The sequence below is a fragment of the Leucoraja erinacea genome, chromosome 2 (assembly GCF_028641065.1).
Source record: "Leucoraja erinacea ecotype New England chromosome 2, Leri_hhj_1, whole genome shotgun sequence".
NCBI classification, from domain to species: domain Eukaryota; kingdom Metazoa; phylum Chordata; class Chondrichthyes; order Rajiformes; family Rajidae; genus Leucoraja; species Leucoraja erinaceus.
In genome coordinates, this window is record NC_073378.1 from 24,410,381 (window position 1) to 24,428,828 (window position 18,448).

General features: G+C 47.8%; 1 protein-coding gene across 2 annotated transcripts in view; it reads right to left on the reverse strand.

The window, feature by feature from the left end:
* ulk4 (unc-51 like kinase 4) overlaps positions 1-18,448 on the reverse strand; it is a 315,218-nt gene that overhangs the window by 54,318 nt on the left and 242,452 nt on the right. For both annotated transcript variants that reach the window (XM_055653277.1, XM_055653269.1), the window contains exon 32: positions 14,312-14,417. In XM_055653277.1, coding sequence (XP_055509252.1) covers positions 14,312-14,417 — 106 coding nt within the window. The remainder of the gene's footprint in view (positions 1-14,311; positions 14,418-18,448) is intronic.

Below are 18,448 nucleotides of genomic sequence, written 5' to 3' on the forward strand. Positions count from 1 at the left end.
GAGACCCTGGTGAGAGCCTCATCTATAGTAGAAGAGGGGAACCACCTTTCCCTGAAGAATGAGGACATCTCAGATGCCCTGGTGTGGAACACCTCATGCAGATGTGGCATAGACGGAGGAATTGGAAGTAGGGGATGGAGTCCTTACAGGAAGCAGGGTGTGAAGAAGTGTAGTCCAGATAGCCATGGGAGTTAGTAGGTTTATAGTGGATGTCAGTCAGAAGTCTATCACCTGCGATGGAGATAGTGAGGTCAAGAAATGGTAGGGAAATGTCGGAAATGGTCCAGGTGTATTTGAGTGCCAGATTGAAGGTAGTGGTGAAATGGATGAAGTCAGTGAGTTATGTGTGGGTGCAGGAGGTAGCACCAAAGCAGTCGACGATGTAGTGGAGGTAGAGTTCGGGGATAAGGCCACGATAGGCCTCGAACAAGGATTGTTCGACGTACCCTACAAAGAGGCAGGCATAGCTGGGGCCCATGCGCGTGTCCATAGCTACGCTTTGGATTTGGAGGAAATGTGAGGAGTTAAACGAAAAGTTGTACAGGGTCTTGGTGAGACCACACCTGGAGTATTGCGTACAGTTTTGGTCTCCAAATCTGAGGAAGGACATTATTGCCATAGAGGGAGTGCAGAGACGGTTCACCAGACTGATTCCTGGGATGTCAGGACTGTCTTATGAAGAAAGACTGGATAGACTTGGTTTATACTCTCTAGAATTTAGGAGATTGAGAGGGGATCTTATAGAAACTTACAAAATTCTTAAGGGGTTGGACAGGCTAGATGCAGGAAGATTGTTCCCGATGTTAGGGAAGTCCAGGACAAGGGGTCACAGCTTAAGGATAAGGGGGAAATCCTTTAAAACCAAGATGAGAAGAACTTTTTTCACACAGAGAGTGGTGAATCTCTGGAACTCTGCCACAGAGGGTAGTTGAGGCCAGTTCATTGGCTATATTTAAGAGGGAGTTAGATGTGGCCCTTGTGGCTAAGGGGATTAGGGGGTATGGAGAGAAGGCAGGTACGGGATACTGAGTTGGATGATCAGCCATGATCATATTGAATGGCGGTGCAGGCTCGAAGGGCCGAATGGTCTACTCCTGCACCTAATTTCTATGTTTCTATGTTTCTATCTATGTTTCTATGTAAGGACCATCTCCGCTAGGCGGAGGAGAGTATTAGTAGATGGGGATTGGTTGGTTCTGCGGTCGAGGAAGAAACGGAGGGTTTTGAGACCCTCCCGGTGCGGGATGGAGGTGTAGAGTGACTGGACGTCCATGGTGAAGATGAGGGAGTGGGGGCCTAGAAAACGGAAGTCCTGGAGTCGACGAAGAGCGTGTGAGCGCGTGATGCATCCAAATGATATGCTTTCTATGTTGCATCTGTAGAAGTTGGTGAGAGTTGTTGGGGACATGCCGTACATCCTAAGCCTTCTAAGGAAAGTAGAGACGTTGGTGTGCTTTCTTGGTCGTTGCTTCAATATGGGTGGTCCAGGAGAAGTTGTTGGTGATATTGACTGCTAGGAATCTGACGTTTTCACCCACGTCTACTTCGGCACCGTCAATGCAAACTGGGGTGTGTGAACCGCTTCACTTCCTGAAGCCGATCACTATCTCCTTTGCCTTGCTGACATTGAGAGAAAGGTAGTTGTCTCGACACCAGGACACGAGGTCCAATCTCCTTCCTGTACTCCGTCTCATCATTACTTGATATGCGGCCCACAGTGGTGGCCGTAAAAGGCCGCCGCTGCCAAAGACCCGAGTGGCAGCAGAGTAGCAGCGCGCAGGCGGTCTGCACCTTCTACATCCTCGCTAGTAGTCATTCAACGTTAACTAGGGGGTGCAACAACTGTGACAGCAAGCGGGGAGTCATCTGGAGAGGGAGTGTCTCAGCGTGGCATAGAAACAATGGCCTTTAAGATACTGCGGAGGAGTCAAATTAATGCCTCAAAATCGCAGAACAGCAACTATTCATTAGTAGGGGTGTCAGTGGTTATGGTGAGAAGGAAGGAGAATGGGGTTAAGAGGGGAAGATAGGTCAGCCATGGCTGATTGGCCAAGTAGATTTGATGGGCCAAATGGCTTAATTCTGCTCCTATCACATGAATTTATGACCCAACTTCCTTTTAAATTCTTGCCCCGTGAATTCCCATCAATCTGATAAACTTGCCCTCTGCAGTACGCGGGATAATCTGATCAGAATTTTAAATTCTGCCTACAATGCGGTTCAAGTCTGCACTAAGTCCATCTACAGATTTGCAGATGACATCACTGTGGAGTCAAACAAGAAGACAGAGAACAGGAAGGAATACAGACAGAGCTTAGTAACATTGTCACGAAAACAACCTCTCCCTCAATGGCAGCAAGATGACACAGCTAGTGATTAACCAGGGAGCCTAGTGCATGCCCCAATCAGCAGCAATGGTACCAAACTCGAAATGGTTGAAAGCTTCAAGTTCCTTGGTGTAAATATCATTGACAATTTGTCCTGGACCAAACACATTGATGCTACGATCAAGAAAGCACCCCTCTATTTTATCATTCAGCATGTCTCCAGTGTCTCTTACCCATCTACAGATGTGCCAGAGAACACATGCTGGCAGTTTGCATCACAGTTGGTTTGGGAAAAACTCTGTCCAAGACTGCAGGAATTTGCAGAGAGTTGTAGATGTAGCCCAGTCCATCACACAGACCAACTCTCTACCATTGACTCCATCTACACTCCACGCTACCTCGGGAAAGCAGCCAGCATAAGCAAAGGCCATTTTTACCCGGGTCATTTCCTCTCCTGTCGACCAAAAGATACAAATGCTTGAAAACACCAACCAGCTTCTTCCCCTCTTTCCTCAGGCTACTGAAGAGTCATCCCGTAAACCAGCGTATAGTCCTGATCTTCCAACCTACCTCCTTGCTAACGTTGGAACTTTTCTCTGTAACTGTAACATTATAATGCTGTAACACTCTGCACTCTGGTACCTTTCTCTTTGCTCGACCTGTGTACGGCTGGATTGTATTCATGTCTAGTATGGTTTAATTGGATAGCATGCAAACAAAGCTTTTCACTGTATCTCGGCACGGTGTCAATAATAAATCAATACCAGTCCTCAACATTCACAAAGCATCTGACATCTCATCACAAGTACATGTAGGTGAATGTCATCTAATCCTCCTGAGAAGCGGCTGGGAGTGTAATGCCACATTACAGCTGTCGGCACGATCGCAGACAGCCACACCCCCAACAGGCTTCAAGGGGCTCAGTGTCATTGCTGCCTGGGGAAGGGGAACACTGGGAGTAAGTGGACAGGCGGGAGACTGTCCGAAACTCTCACTGTCCCACTCAGTCACACTCACGTTGTGCCAGCAACATGTTTATCAATCTTTAAAAGACAGAGTGCTACAGTAACTCAGCAGGTCATTTTTAAAATGATGAGAGGGATAGACAGAGTTGATGTGGACAAGCTTTTCCCTTTGAGAATAGGGAAGATTCAAACAAGAGGACATGACTTCAGAATTAAGGGACAGAAGTTTAGGGGTAATATGAGGGGGAACTTCTTTACTCAGAGAGTGGTAGCGGTGTGGAATGAGCTTCCAGTGGAAGTGGTGGAGGCAGGTTCATTGGTATCATTTAAAAATAAATTGGATAGGCATATGGATGAGAAGGGAATGGAGGGTTATGGTATGAGTGCAGGCAGGTGGGACTAAGGGGAAAAAAAGTTGTTCGGCATGGACTTGTAGGGCCGAGATGGCCTGTTTCCGTGCTGTAATTGTTATATGGTTATATGGGTCAGGCAGCATCTGTGGAGAACATGGATAGGTGACGTTTCATCAGTGCTGAAGTAACTCAGCGGGTCAGGCAGCATCTGTGGAGAACATGGATGGGTGACCTTTCACAGAGTGCTGGAGTAACTCAGCGGGTCAGGCAGCATCTGTAGAGAACATGGATAGGTGACGTTTCACAGAGTGCTGGAGTAACTCAGCGGGTCAGGCAGCATCTCTGGAGAACATGGATGGGTGACGTTTCACAGAGTGCTGGAGTAACTCAGCGGGTCAGGCAGAATCTGTGGAGAACATGGATAGGTGATGTTTCACAGAGTGCTGGAGTAACCCATAGCGTAGGGGACAAAATAGAAAAAAATGATATGCTTTTTTTTTCTAAAGATTGTGGTGTGCTTGTTCCATATCCCTCCACACATTTCAAATCCATGTACCTTCTAGTGTTTGATTCCTGTACTCTTGGTAAAAGATTCCATGCCTCTATAAGACCACCCCTCAGCCTCCTGCACTTCAAGGAATAAAGTCCTAGTCTGCCCAACCTCTCCCTACAGCCCATGCCCTCCAGTCCTGGCAACTTCCCATAAATCTTCTCTGTACCCTTTCCAGTTGAATGAGGTTTTTGTTATAGCAGGGTGAGCAGAAGTGAACGCGGTAGTGCAAGTGTGGCCTCAACTCTGCAATAAAGCGGCAGCAAGTGGTTGGTGCCGACTCTTTGGGTTGAAGGGCTGTTTCCATGCTGTACATTTCAGTAACTCTCTGCGGTTCTATAAGGTGAGGACACAGTTGATGCGAATCTATCAGCCATTTGCTGGATGGGCAACGAATGACTAACTTGCAATATATTCAATGTAAGTAACGCAGCAACTAAGCACCAAATTATACTTCTGTTGGCCCTGCTGCAAGTGAGGTTCCCGGCTCTCATGAGATTGCTGTGGCGTGATGGTGGCAGAGAGAGACAGGCTTGATGATGTGGGATGGAGAGATGAGATCATAGTGCCATGAACACTCAGTGAGTCACTGCACAGTGAGTGTTTTGTTCATGGAACTTTATATATACTGCACAGCGCGTTGTTTAGAAATAAAAGGCACATTATTTATTTCTGTTTTCTTCCCTACCCTAATTCTTTCTCTTGTAAGCGCTGATTCATAACAAGACATGGATTCCATAGGAATTGGCAACCGTCCAATACTTGTTGATTTGTAGGTGGCATTCTAGATGGCATGGATAAAGTGAATCGTCACAGTTTTATTCCCAATGGGAGAGGATGCTATAACTAGAGGGCATCCTAGTTACTTCATGTGAGAGGGGAGAGATTTTAAAGGGACATAGAAACATAGAAAATAGGTGCAGGAGTAGGCCATTCGGCCCTTCGAGCCTGCACCGCCATTCAATATGATCATGGCTGATCATCCATCTCAGTATCCTGTACCTGCCTTCTCTCCATACCCCCTGATCCTTTTAGCCACAAGGGCCACATCTAACCCTCTAAAATATAGACAATGAACTGGCCACAACTACCTTCTGTGGCAGAGAATTCCACAGATTCACCACTCTCTGTGTGAAAAAATGTTTTCCTCATCTCGGTCCTAAAAGATTTCCCCCTTATCCTTAAACTGTGACCCCTTGTTCTGGACTTCCACAACATCGGGAACAATCTTCCTGCATCTAGCCTGTCCAACTCCTTAAGAATTTTGTAAGTTTCTATAAGATCCCCCCTCAATCTTCTAAACTCTAGCGAGTACAAACCGAGTCTATCCAGTCTTTCTTCATATGAAAGTCCTGACATCCCAGGAATCAGTCTGGTGAACCTTCTCTATACTCCCTCTATGGCAAGAATGTCTTTCAGATTAGGACAAAACTGTACGCAATACTCCAGGTGTGGTCTCACCAAGACCCTGTACAACTGCAGTAGAACCTCCCTGCTCCTATACTCAAATCCTTTTGCTATGAAAGCTAACATACCATTCGCCTTCTTCACTGCCTGCTGAACCTGCATGCCTACTTTTAATGACTGGTGTACCATGACACCCAGGTCTTGTTGCATCTCCCCCTTTCCTAATCGGCCACCATTCAGACCTCAGGTCCCTTTTTCACTCAGGGGGTAGTCGCAAGTTCACAAGTCATAGGAGTAGAATTAGGGTATTCAGCCCGTCGAGTCTACTCTGCCACTCAATCATGGCTGATCTCCCTGCCTCCTAATCCCATTTTCCTGCCTTATCCCCATAACCCTTGACACATGTTGTAATCAAGAATTTGTCTATCCCTGCCTTAAAAATATCCACTGATACGGCCTCCACAGCCGTCTGTGGCAATGAGTTCCACAGATTAACTACCCTCTGACTAAAGAAGTTTCTCCTCATCTCCTTCCTAAAGGAACATCCTTTAATTCTGAGGCTGTGACCTCTGGTCCTAGACTCTCCCACTAGTGGAAACATCCTCTCCACATCCACTCTATCCAGGCCTTTCACTATTCTGTAAGTTTCAATGAGGTCCCCCCTCAACCTTCTAAACTCCAGCGAGTACAGGCCCAGCGCCGTCAAACACTCATCATACATTAACCCACTCGTTCCTTGGGTCATTCTTGTATAAACCTCCTCTGGACCCTCTCCAGGGCCAGCACATCCTTCCTCAGATATGGGGCCCAAATCTGCTCACAATATTCCAAATGCAGCCTGACCAGTGCCTTATAGAGCCTCAGCATTACATCCCCGTTTTTGTATTCAAGTCCTCTTGATATAAATGCTAATAGTGAATTTGCCTTCCTTACTACCGATTCGCCTTGCAGATTAATTTTTTGGGAATCCTGCAACAGCACTCTCAAGCCCCTTTGCACCTCCGATTTCTGGATTCTATCCCCATTTGGAAAATAGTCTGCGCATTTATAATTATTACCAAAATGCATGACGCCGACATTCATGAGATGGGCCGAAGGGTCTAATAAACTGTATGCTGTACAGCACCATGACTGTTCATGCCGGGTTTGCTTGGCCAGCATCATGAGATGGGCCGAAGGGCCTGATAGATTGTACGTGGTTATGACTATTCATGCAGGGTTTTACCAGGATGTGAACATAGAGTCGCTGCTCACACACTAAACGCACAGCTTGAAAGCAACTCCTCAGTACAGGAGAGGCTTCCCATTATTAGAAAGTACAGCACAGCAACAGGCTCTTCGGCCCACAATGTCCATGCCAAACATGATGGCACGATAATTAATCTCATCTGCCTGCATGTGATTCATATCCCTCTGTTCCCTACATATCCATGTGCCAATCCAACAGTTTCCTCAATGCATCCATCACCACCCCTTACAATGCATTCCAGGTACTCAGCACCCTCTGTGTAAAAAACCTTGCCCCGCACATATCCTTTCAACTTTACCCCTCTCACCTTACGACTATGCCGTCTAGTATTTGACATCTCCATCTTGGGAAAATAGTTCTGTGTCTACCCTATATACGCTAATCATCATTTTGTATATTTTTAATCAGGCCTGCCAGAGAAATCACTCCAAGTTTGTCCAACGTCTCCTTGCAGCTAATGCCCCCCCTAATCCAGGCCTCATTCAGCTAACCCTCCTCTGCACCCTCTCCAAAGATTCAAGTGACTGCAGATGATGGGGTCTGGAGCATAAAACAAACTAATGCAGGAACTCAGTGGGTCAGGCAACATCTGTGGATAGAATGGACAGATGACTTTTCAGGTCAAAATGAATAGTTCCAGCCCAAAATGCCTTCCTTGTCCATTCCCTTCACAGATGCTGCCTGACCCGTGGAGTTCCTCCAGCAGATTGTTTGATGCTCTTGCTTCCAGCAGTACAAGTCTGTGGTGTCTTTATTCACTAACCAAGATGGAATATTACTGCAGTGGTATATTAATATGCTAACGCTGTGCTTTCAGAAATAGTTCACAAAAGAGCCATTGTCAGAGCTTAGGTGCAGGCAGAGGGAGGAACAGTGCGCTGTTGTCATCAATCTGCCGGCCTCATTTGGATCAAAGTTTGGCTGCTAGTTTTTTGTTTTTGTTTTGTATTTACAATAATAAATCACAAGAGAAAATGGGTATTGATTTCAGGAATGACCTTACATAAGTGAGATATGTCAAACCATCACAGGTAAAGATTAAATAGTTTAATGAAATGAAGGAATTAAACATTTATGCACGCATGAAGATTGAGGTTTGTAGCTTGTTTTCAAATCTTAAATTGAAACCAGTGGAACGGATTTTCGCAGTAATCGATGTTCCAAATTCAATATTGCACATAAGGAAAAAAAGACACAGAGTGCTGGAGTAACTCAGTGGGTCAGGCAGCATCTGTGGAAAACATGGATAGGTGACGTTTCACAGAGTGCTGGAGTAACTCAGCGAGTCAGGCAGCATCTGTGGAGAACATGGATAGGTGACGTTTCACAGAGTGCTGGAGTAACTCAGCGGGTCAGGCAGCATCTTTGGAGAACATGGATAGGTGACGTTTCACAGAGTGCTGGAGTAACTCAGCAGGTCAGGCAGCATCTTTGGAGAACACAGATAGATGACTTTTCAAGTCTGGGCCCTTCTTGTGATTGGGGAGCCACCAACAGTGGGACCTTGTGTACAAATCTAAGGATCCCAGAAGATGGGTTGATTGTAATCATGTACAGTGTTATCACGCAAACAAAAGCCTTTCACTGTATCTCGGTACACGTGACAATAATAACCTAAACGCTGGGAGGAGAGGAGAGGGAGCCATCTCTTTCAGGCAACTAGTCTGATAGATGACAGGAATGTAACATAGTTTGGCCATCCAGGCAACCTGCACATCCTCCACAAACTGAAGAAGGGTCCCGACCCGAAACGTCGCCTATTCATGTTCTCCACAGATGTTTGTACTTCTTCAAAAAGCTGGAGGGCTTGAGTGTAGGGTAGAAGGTGACAGGATAACACAACAATACTGGGGGAAGGAGACACAAGGAACTGCAGATGCTGGATCACACAGCATCTGTGGAGGACATCGAAACTCAACGTTATGGTCAGGGGTGAAGCGAAGGTGAAATGGGGGGCAAAATTACATTTAGGTTCCTACTAAATGTTTCCCTTCTGACATTAAACCAATGCCCACCCAGTCTTCCTGGGTAAAAGACTCAGTGCATTCACCCAAGAAACCAACAAACCTATCTATTCTACTCAATATTTTGTACACCTCTATTAGATCACCCCTCAGCCTCCTGTGCTCCAAGGAATAAAATCCTAGCCTGTCCCAACCTCTCCCTATAGAAACATAGAAACACAGACAATAGGTGCAGGAGGGCCATTCGGCCCTTCGAGCTAGCACCGCCATTCAATATGATCATGGCTGATCATCCACAATCAGTACCCCGTTCCTGCTTTCTCCCCATATTCTTGATTCCGTTAGCACTCGGAGCAAAATCTAACTCAGGCCCTCGAGTCCTTGCAGCATCCTCGTAAATCTCCTCTGCAATGTCCAGCTTCATCGCATTTTTACTATGGCAGGGTGACCAACACTGAACTATACTCAGTCTGAAGAAGGGTTTCGGCCCGAAACGTTGCCTATTTCCTTCGCTCCATAGATGCTGCTGCACCCGCTGAGTTTCTCCAGCTTTTTTGTGTAACCTTCGATTCTCCAGCATCTGCAGTTCCCTCTGAAACACTGAACTATACTCAGTGCCTTGACAGCTGAAGGTCAGTCTTCTTCACCACCCTATCTACCTGTGACACCACTTTCAGGGGACTATGTACCAGCACTCCTAGATCCCTCTGCTCTACAACACTCTCAGCGCAGAGGGAGAACAAGGAGGGAAGAGACAGAGACTAAGACTTTTGCCTCCATCACAGTGAGGAGGTGCTTGGTGAACTCACTGTGGTGGATGTTAATTTGTGTTCATTGCATGTTTTGTTATTTATTATTATTGTGTATGACTGCAGGCAACGAAATTTCGTTCAGACCGAAAGGTCTGAATAACAATAAAGGAATCTAATCTAATCTAAAACTCTCCGGGGCCCTACCATTCATTATGAAGATCTTAGCCTGGCCTTGCTTTCCAAAATGCACCAGCTCACACTAATCTGCATTAAACTCCATAAACACTTCCTCAGTCCACTTGCCTAACTGATCAAGATCGCAGAAACTCTTATATTACCATCTTCGTTATAACCATGCGCAGGCTCAGCGATAGTTTCACTGAACACCACCGCTCAGACCGCCTAAACCGACCTGATCTCCCGGTTGCTCAGCACTTTAACTCCCCCTCCCATTCCCAATCTGACCTTTCTGTCCTGGGCCTCCTCCATTGTCAGAGTGAGGACCAGCGTAAATTGCAGGAACAGCACCTCATATTTTGCTTGGTCAGATTACACCCCAGCGGTATGAACATTGACTTCTCTAACTTCAAATAGCCCTTGCTTTCCCTCTCTCTCCATCCCCTCCCCCTTCCCAGTTCTCCCTCCAGTCTTACTGTCTCCGACTATCTCTGTCCCGCCCACTCCCCTGACATCAGTCTGAAGAATGGTCTCGACCCGAAACGTCACCCATTCCTTCTCTCCAGAGATGCTGCCTGACCCGCTGAGTTACTCCAGCATTTTGTGTCTACCTTCATTATCTATGATATTATCCACTTCAGTGTTATTTGCAAAATACTAATCATGCCATATATTCTCATTAAAAATCATTAATATAAACCACAGATAGAGAAAAAATGCTGGACAAATTCAGTGGGTGAGGCAGCATCTATGGAGAGAAGGAATGGGCGACGTATATAAGCCACAAACAGCTAAGGTCCCAACATCGATCCCTGAGGCACTCCACTAGTCATAGGCCTCCAGCCCAAAAAACAACCTTACACCATCACCCTCTGCATCCATTTAGAAAGCTTTTCCTGGATCCCATGTGATCTCACCTTCCAGAGCAGTACAAGACAGGAGCAGCCCTTTAGAAACAAGCAAACGTCTCACAGCCGCTGCTGCTGTCCTTCTACCGATGCGCCGTGGAAAGTATCCTCTCCTATGGCATCCTGGTGTGGTTTGCTAGCTGCACTGTGGCGGAGAGGAGGGCACTGCAGAGAGTTACAAAAACTGCACAGAGCATTACAAACGCTCAACTGCCCTCCTTGGATGATATATATAGGGCCCGATGCTTGCGCTGGGCCACAAACATCAAGCAGGACACATCCCACCCCGCCAACCACCTTTTCACTCTGCTACCCTCTGGGAGGCGATTCAGGTCTCTGAAGGCTAAAGTAGACTAAAAAATAGTTTCTACCCATGTGCGATAAAATAACTTAATTCCAACTGAGAACACTGGGGAAGCAAAATGTAATTCCAAGAAATGCAACATTCTTTTAAAATACTTATTTATTATTTTTACTAATAAGTGTACATATGTGTCAATGGTTGTTGTGTTTGTATTTTTTAACCGGAGGAGATGCAATGGAATTTCGTTGCACAGTATTGACAATGACAATAAACGTATTCATTCATTCATTCATTCATTCATTCATAAATAGATGCAGGAGTTGGCCATTCAACCCTTCGATCATGGCTGATCATCTAAAATCAGTATCCCGTTCCAGCTTTCTCCCAATATCCCTTGATTCCTTTAGCCCCAAGTGCTAAATCCAACTGTCTCTTGAAAACATCAAGTGAGTTGGCCTCCACTGCGTTCTCGGGCAGAGAATTCCACAGATTCACAACTCTCTGGGTGAAAAAGTCTTTCCTCATTTCAGTCCTAAATGGCCTACTCCCTATTCTTAAACTGTGACCCCTGGTTCTGGACTCCTCCAACATCGGGAACATTTTTCCTGCATCTACTGTTCTAAATGGCCTAGCCCTTATTCTTAAACTGTGGCCCCTGGTTTTGAGCCCACAATGTTGGTGCAGAACATGATGCTGAGAGCAAACCTTGTATTCCTGCACATGATCCATTCCCTGCAGATCAAAGTGCAGAAATCTGATTAATGCTACTGTGGTATCTGCCACTACCACCACCCCAGAAGCCCGTTCCAGGTACCCAACGCTCTATTTGTAAAACACTTGCCCCGCACATCTCTCTAAAACATTGGCTCTCTCACCTTCAAGCTATGCCTCTCTGAAGGTTCTGACTGTCTGTCCTATCTATGCTTCTCATAGCCTTATACCCTGCAAACTCCGGCGGTCCAGAGTCTGTCCAACCTCTCCCTGTAGCTGAAACCCTCTAGACCAGGAATCATTCTGGTAAACGTCCTGGGCACCATCTCACCTCCACATCCTTCCCGTGACTTGATTCCTGACCTGAAACAATTGACACGCACCATCCGTGGGAAGAGAAACAGTCGATGCTTGTCTGACATTTTCTGTTTTTTTGCCTGATTCACACCAGCCTTCTAAACACGTTCTTCATTATATAAAATGGAATATTTTGAAAGCCCATTGTTTGTATTTCCAAGCATGTAATTTAAAAGCAATTGTCGGATGTCAAGATGAGAAGGGTAAGATTTAAAAGGAGCCTGAGGAATAACCTTTTCACACAGAGTAGTGTGCATGGAATGAGCTGCCAGAGGAGGTAACTGAGGCAGGTGCTACAATAGCATTTAAAAGACATTTGGACAGGTGCATGGATCGGAAAGCTTTCGAGGGATATGGGCCAAACACCAGCAAATGGGACAAGCTTAGATGAGGTATCTAGGTTGGAATGGACGTTGGATTAAGAGCCTGTTCCCGTGTTTCTGACAGTATGCTTTCTATAGAACATCTGTAGAAGTTTGTAACTGGAGATATGCTGAATGTCCTCAGTCCCCTCAGGAAGTAAAGGCATTGGTGCCTTTCTGGCTGCTGCATCAATGTGGTTGGTCCATGACAGATGGTTGGTAATATTAATGCCAAGGAACTTGAAGCTCTCACCCATTTAGCACCATTGATGCTGATGTACTCCACCATGCTTCCTGAAGTCAATAACTAGCTCCTTGGTCTAGCTGACAATCAGGGAGAGGTTATTGCTCTGAGCCCATGTCACTAAGTTCCTTCCTCTACTCCGTCTCATCATTGTTTGTGTCGCTGCAAACCTGGATGGAGCTAGGGCTGAATTTGGCCGTACAGTCTTGAGTATAGTAGGGACTGAGAGCGCATCCTTGCACGTACTGGTGTTGAGAATGATTGTGTAGGAGGTGCTGTCACCTCTCCTCACTGATTGAGGTCTATGGGACAGAACGCCGCGGGATCCAGTGGCAGAGGGCCAGGCTGGTTCCTAGGTCCAGGATACACAAAAATGCTGGAGAAACTCAGCGGGTGCAGCAGCATCTATGGAGCGAAGGAAATAGGCAACGTTTCGGGCCAAAACCCTTCTTCAGGCTGATGGGGGTTGGGGGGAGGCGGGGGGGAAGAAAGGAAAAAGGAGGAGGAGCCCAAGGGCTGAGGGAGAGCTATGAAGGAGAGGAGACAGCAAGGGCTAACAGAATTGTGAGAATTCAATGTTCATGCCACCAGGATGCAGACTCCCCAAACGTCCTAGGTCGCAGGAGTTTGGAGAGGAGCTTGGGTGAGATTATGGTGTTGAAGGCAGAGCTACAGTCCAACATAAGAGTCCTTGCTGTCTTGATGTTGCAGGGATATGTTTAGTGCCCAGGGAGAAGGTATCTGCTGTGGACCAGTAAGCAAATTGCAGACGATCGACATTTGTAGGAAAGAACTGCAGATGCTGGTTTATATCGAAGCTGGACACAAAATGCTGGAGTAACTCAGCGGGACAGGCAGCATCTCTGGAGAAAAGGTGTGGGTGACGTTTCTGGTTGAGACCCTTCTGGGACCAGTCTGAAGTAGGGTCTTGACTCGAAACGTCATCCATTCTTTCTCTCCAGAGATGCTGCCTGTCCCGCTGAGTTACTTCAGCATTTTGTGTCTAGCTGCTGAGGATCAAGTCTAGCTGGGAGGTTGGTGTGCACCATCACCCTGTGCTGCTCTTCACTGTGAAAACGTTTCACTGTACCTCGCCACACGTGACAATAAACGGAACTCTCCATTTGCCACCAACTTTCACAGGTAGCCGTGTAATCTAAGTACACTTTACAAATGAACAGCTGAGTTCCGCTCTGAGGGGATCTGAGCCCGTTCTCACCCCGACCCTGTCCCGAGCTGTGTGGGCTTCGTGTGTGTCGAGGGGAAGGAGTGAATGAGACAGAGACAGACCTCAGCCCAGGACGAGAGCTCCCCACTCTGCAGGTTACTTATCAGGAGCTAACACAGTCATGAAAAAGTATTTTAATTTTTTTAATATCACTATTAAAATGTTAAGATGAATGTCTGGGCGGTTATGATAATAATACAAGGAATGATGGTGTTTACTGCTGGAACTTCAGATGGTGTATAGCTTAACTTTGAAAGAGGCTGCAGAAGTATGTTATTGTACTTACATTCCAACAGTTATGTGATCAAATGGAACATTCATTTCCTTAGACCAAACCAGCTAGCAACATTTCCGTATGTAAACATGAAGTTTTCTCAATAGTTTAATGTGAACTTGTGAAATGTAATGCGTTTTGGTATCAAGCCATGAAGGAAGCAAAAGCTGACTGCATACCTTGTTCGTAGAGCGCTTTCATGTTGACATCTTTATAAGCAACGAGGTTGTTGAGCAGTAATACCACACTCTGCATGGCAGTGCCCACAAGGTTGTCCTGTTGTTCCTGTCAGTGAGACAGACAAACTGTTTGCAAAGTTGTAACTGCAATGCGAGTAGCATAAAGGTTCACAGTCTGGTCATAAAGGAACAGAGACATTCTTGAAGTGCACAGTCTGTCGACTGACATATGTACCATTGGAAAAAATACATGCCAGGTTCAACAGCATTACTGCTTGCATGCACTTGCCCAGCCACATTCACATTACTGTAGACTCTACATATGAATCCAGCAAGGGTTTAATTCAGTTTACAGATTACGGATACAGCATAGAAACAGATGCTTCGGCCCACTGAACATAGACACAAAATACTTGAGTAACTCAGCGGGTCAGACAGCATCTCTGGAGAGAAGGAATGGGTGATGTTTTGGATCGAGGCTCTTCTTGAATCCGTGCAAACCATCGATCACTCGTTCACATTAGTTCTATGTTATCCCACTCTCACATCCACTACCTATTTACCTACAAATTACAAACACGCACGTCTTTCGGATGTGGGAGAAAGATCACCCCTTATCCTTCTGCACTCCATGAAATAGAGACCCAGCCTACACAACCACTCCCAAAACTTCACACCCTCTAGTCCTGTCAACATCCTTGTAAATCTTGCTGAACCCTTTCAAGCTTGACAATATCTCTTCTATAAAATGATGCCCAGAACTGAACACAATATTCTAAATGCTGTCTCACCAACACCTTATATAACTGCAACATGACCTCCCAACTTCTATACTCAATACTCTGACTGATGAAGGCCAAAGTGCCAAAAGCCTTTTTGACCACCTTATCTACCTGCAACTCGACCTTCAAGGAACCATGCACCTGTACTCCTATATCCCTCTACTCTACAACACTACCCAGAGGCTGACCATTCACTGTGTAGGTCCTGCACTTGTTTGATGTCCCAAAATGTAACACCTCACACTGCTCTGTATTAAATTCCATCGACCATTCCTCCGCCCACCAGGCCAATCGATCCAGATCCTGCTGCAATCGTTCACAACCATCTTCACTATCTACAAAACCACTAACTTTTGTATCATCAGCAAACTTGCTAATCTTGTCCTGTATGTTCTCATCCAAATCATTGATGTAGATGACAAACAGTAACAGGCCCAGCACCGAACCCTGAGGCACACCACTAGTCACAGGCCTCCAGTTTGAGATGTCATTTAAAAAAAAAAAAAATTCTTATTGAATGGCAGCGGCGCGGGCATATCGCGACGTCCTGTGTCTCCCAAAAATGGGAAAAATAGCGACGATTCCCCTTGTATCCATTTCGTACAGCCGACAGGAACTTCTGGACTTCGGTTCCTGCAGCTGCAACAACTTTTTGGGCGATCTCCGTCTTCCGTCTGAGCTCATCAGAGCAACAGAGCACCCGACTGGAGACCGATAGATGAGCCGCGGGGTTGGAGACCGCCACCCGACCCGCGGTCCTTACCCGACCCGCGGAGCTCAACCGACCCACGGAGCTCAACCGACCCGCGGAGCTCAACCGACCCACGGTGCTGGAGAACACCACTCGACCCGCGGGGCTGGAGAACGCCAGGTGAGCCCCAGGGCTGGAGAACGCCACCCGACCCGTGGAGCTCACCTGACCCGCAGAGCTGGAGAACACCACCCGACCCGTGGAGCTGGAGAACACCACCTGACCCGCGGAGATCACCCGACCCGTGGAGCTGGAGAACACCACCTGACCCGCGACCCGCGGAGCTGGAGAACACCACCCGACCCGCGGAGCTGGAGAACACCACCCGACCCGCGGAGCTGGAGAACACCACCCGTGGACCCGACCCGTGGAGGTCACCCGACCCGTGGAGCTGGAGAACACCACCTGACCCGCGGAGATCACCTGACCCGCGGAGCTGGAGAACACCACCCGACCCGCGGAGCTGGAGAACACCACCCGAGCTGGAGAACACCACCCGACCCGCGGAGCTGGAGAACACCACCTGACCCGCGGAGCTGGACCACCACCCGACCCGCGGAGCTGGAGACCACCACCCGACCCGTGGAGCTGGAGACCGCCACCCGACCCGCTGGGCTGGAGAACGCCAGGTGAGCCCCGGGGCTCGAGACCATCAGCAGAGCTGCGGGGCTGTAGAACGCCTGCGGAGCAACGGAGCGGCAGAACACCAGCGCGCACCAAGCCAGCTCGGCCGATCAGAAGCACCAACTGACGGCGACGCGTACGAAAGCACCGCCGGGGACGCAGAGGTGGGTTAAAGGCCAGGTTAGAGCTAGCCCCACACAGGCTAGCGATTCCTAGCCTTTTCCTCGCCAACGTGCGCTCACTGGCAAACAAAATGGACGAACTCCGGCTAAGGATCACCTCCCACAACTGGATCAAGGACTGCAACATCCTGATCTTCACGGAAACTTGGCTCAACACTGACGTTCCTGACAGCGCCATCCAGCTAACGGGGCGTCATTTACTCCGAGCGGACAGGACATCAGACTCCGGTAAGACCAGAGGTGGGGGTCTGTGCATTTATGTAAACAAAGCATGGTGCACGGACTCCACCATCATCGAGAGTCACTGCTCAGCTAACCTTGAGTTTCTCTTGGTTAGATGCAGACCGTTCTATCTGCCCAGAGAGTTCACCTCCACTGTTGTGACTGCAGCCTATATCCCTCCTGATGCTAATGTCAAGCTTGCAATGAAAGAGCTGCATACTTCCAATAGCAATCAACAGATGCACAACCCCGAGGCAGCCTTCATTGTTGCGGGTGACTTCAATCACTCCAACCTGAAGACTGTACTCCCCAAATTCCACCAACATGTCTCCTTCCCCACTAGAGTAGACAAGACACTGGACAAAGTCTACACCAACATGGCTGAAGCTTACAAAGCCATCCCCCTCCCCCACCTTGGTCAGTCTGATCACGTCTCATTGTTCCTGTTCCCTAAGTACTCCCCACTCATCAGACGGGTTAAACCAACTGTAAGGACAGTTAAAGTCTGGTCAGAGGAAGCAAGCTTCACACTTCAGCAGTATTTTGGAAACACTGACTGGAAGGCGTTTGCAGCCCAGGCCACCCTTGACTCCCACACGGACATTGATTCCTACACATCCTCTATTCTGGACTTTATAAACTCCACCATCAATAGTGTCACCTCCCTCAAACAGGTGACCATATTCCCGAATAAGAAGCCATGGATGAACAGCGAGGTCAGGCTACTGCTGAAAGCATGGGACACCGCTTTCAGGTCAGGTGATGCTCGAGCCTACAGCTCATCCAGGGCTAACCTGAAGAGGGGCATCAAGCAGGCCAAGCACTGCCATAAGCTCAGGATTGAGGAGCACTTCAACAACAACTCCGACCCCCGACGCATGTGGCAAGGCATCCAGGCCATCACGGACTACAGACCCTCCAACACCACCCCCACATCCAGCGACGCCTCCTTCCTTGAGGAGCTTAATCACTTCTATGGCCGCTTCGACAGGGACAATCTAGAGACAGCCATCAAGGCTGTGCTACCTGCCGATCACCAACCCCTCACACTCACCCCCTACGACGTATACGTGGCACTGAGTAGGACTAATGCACGTAAGGCTGCTGGCCCTGACGGCATCCCCGGGCGCGTGCTCAGGGCCTGTGCTGCGCAGCTGACAGACGTCTGGACTGACATCTTCAACCTGTCACTTGCCCAAGCAGTTGTCCCCACGTGCCTTAAAACCACCTCCATCGTGCCAGTGCCAAAACACTCCACTGCGGCAAGCCTCAATGCCTTCCGCCCAGTTGCACTTACCCCCAACATCACCAAGTGCTTCGAGAGGCTGGTCCTGGCACACCTCAAAAGCTGCCTACCCCCCACACTGGATCCCTATCAGTTTGCCTACCGCAAGAACAGGAGTACGATGGATGCCATCTCAACAGCACTTCACTCCGCCCTCTCCCACCTCGACAACAGAGACACTTACGTAAGAATGCTGTTCATCGATTACAGCTCAGCATTCAACACCATTATACCATCAAAACTGATCACCAAACTCGGTAACCTGGGCATCGATCCCTCCCTCTGCAACTG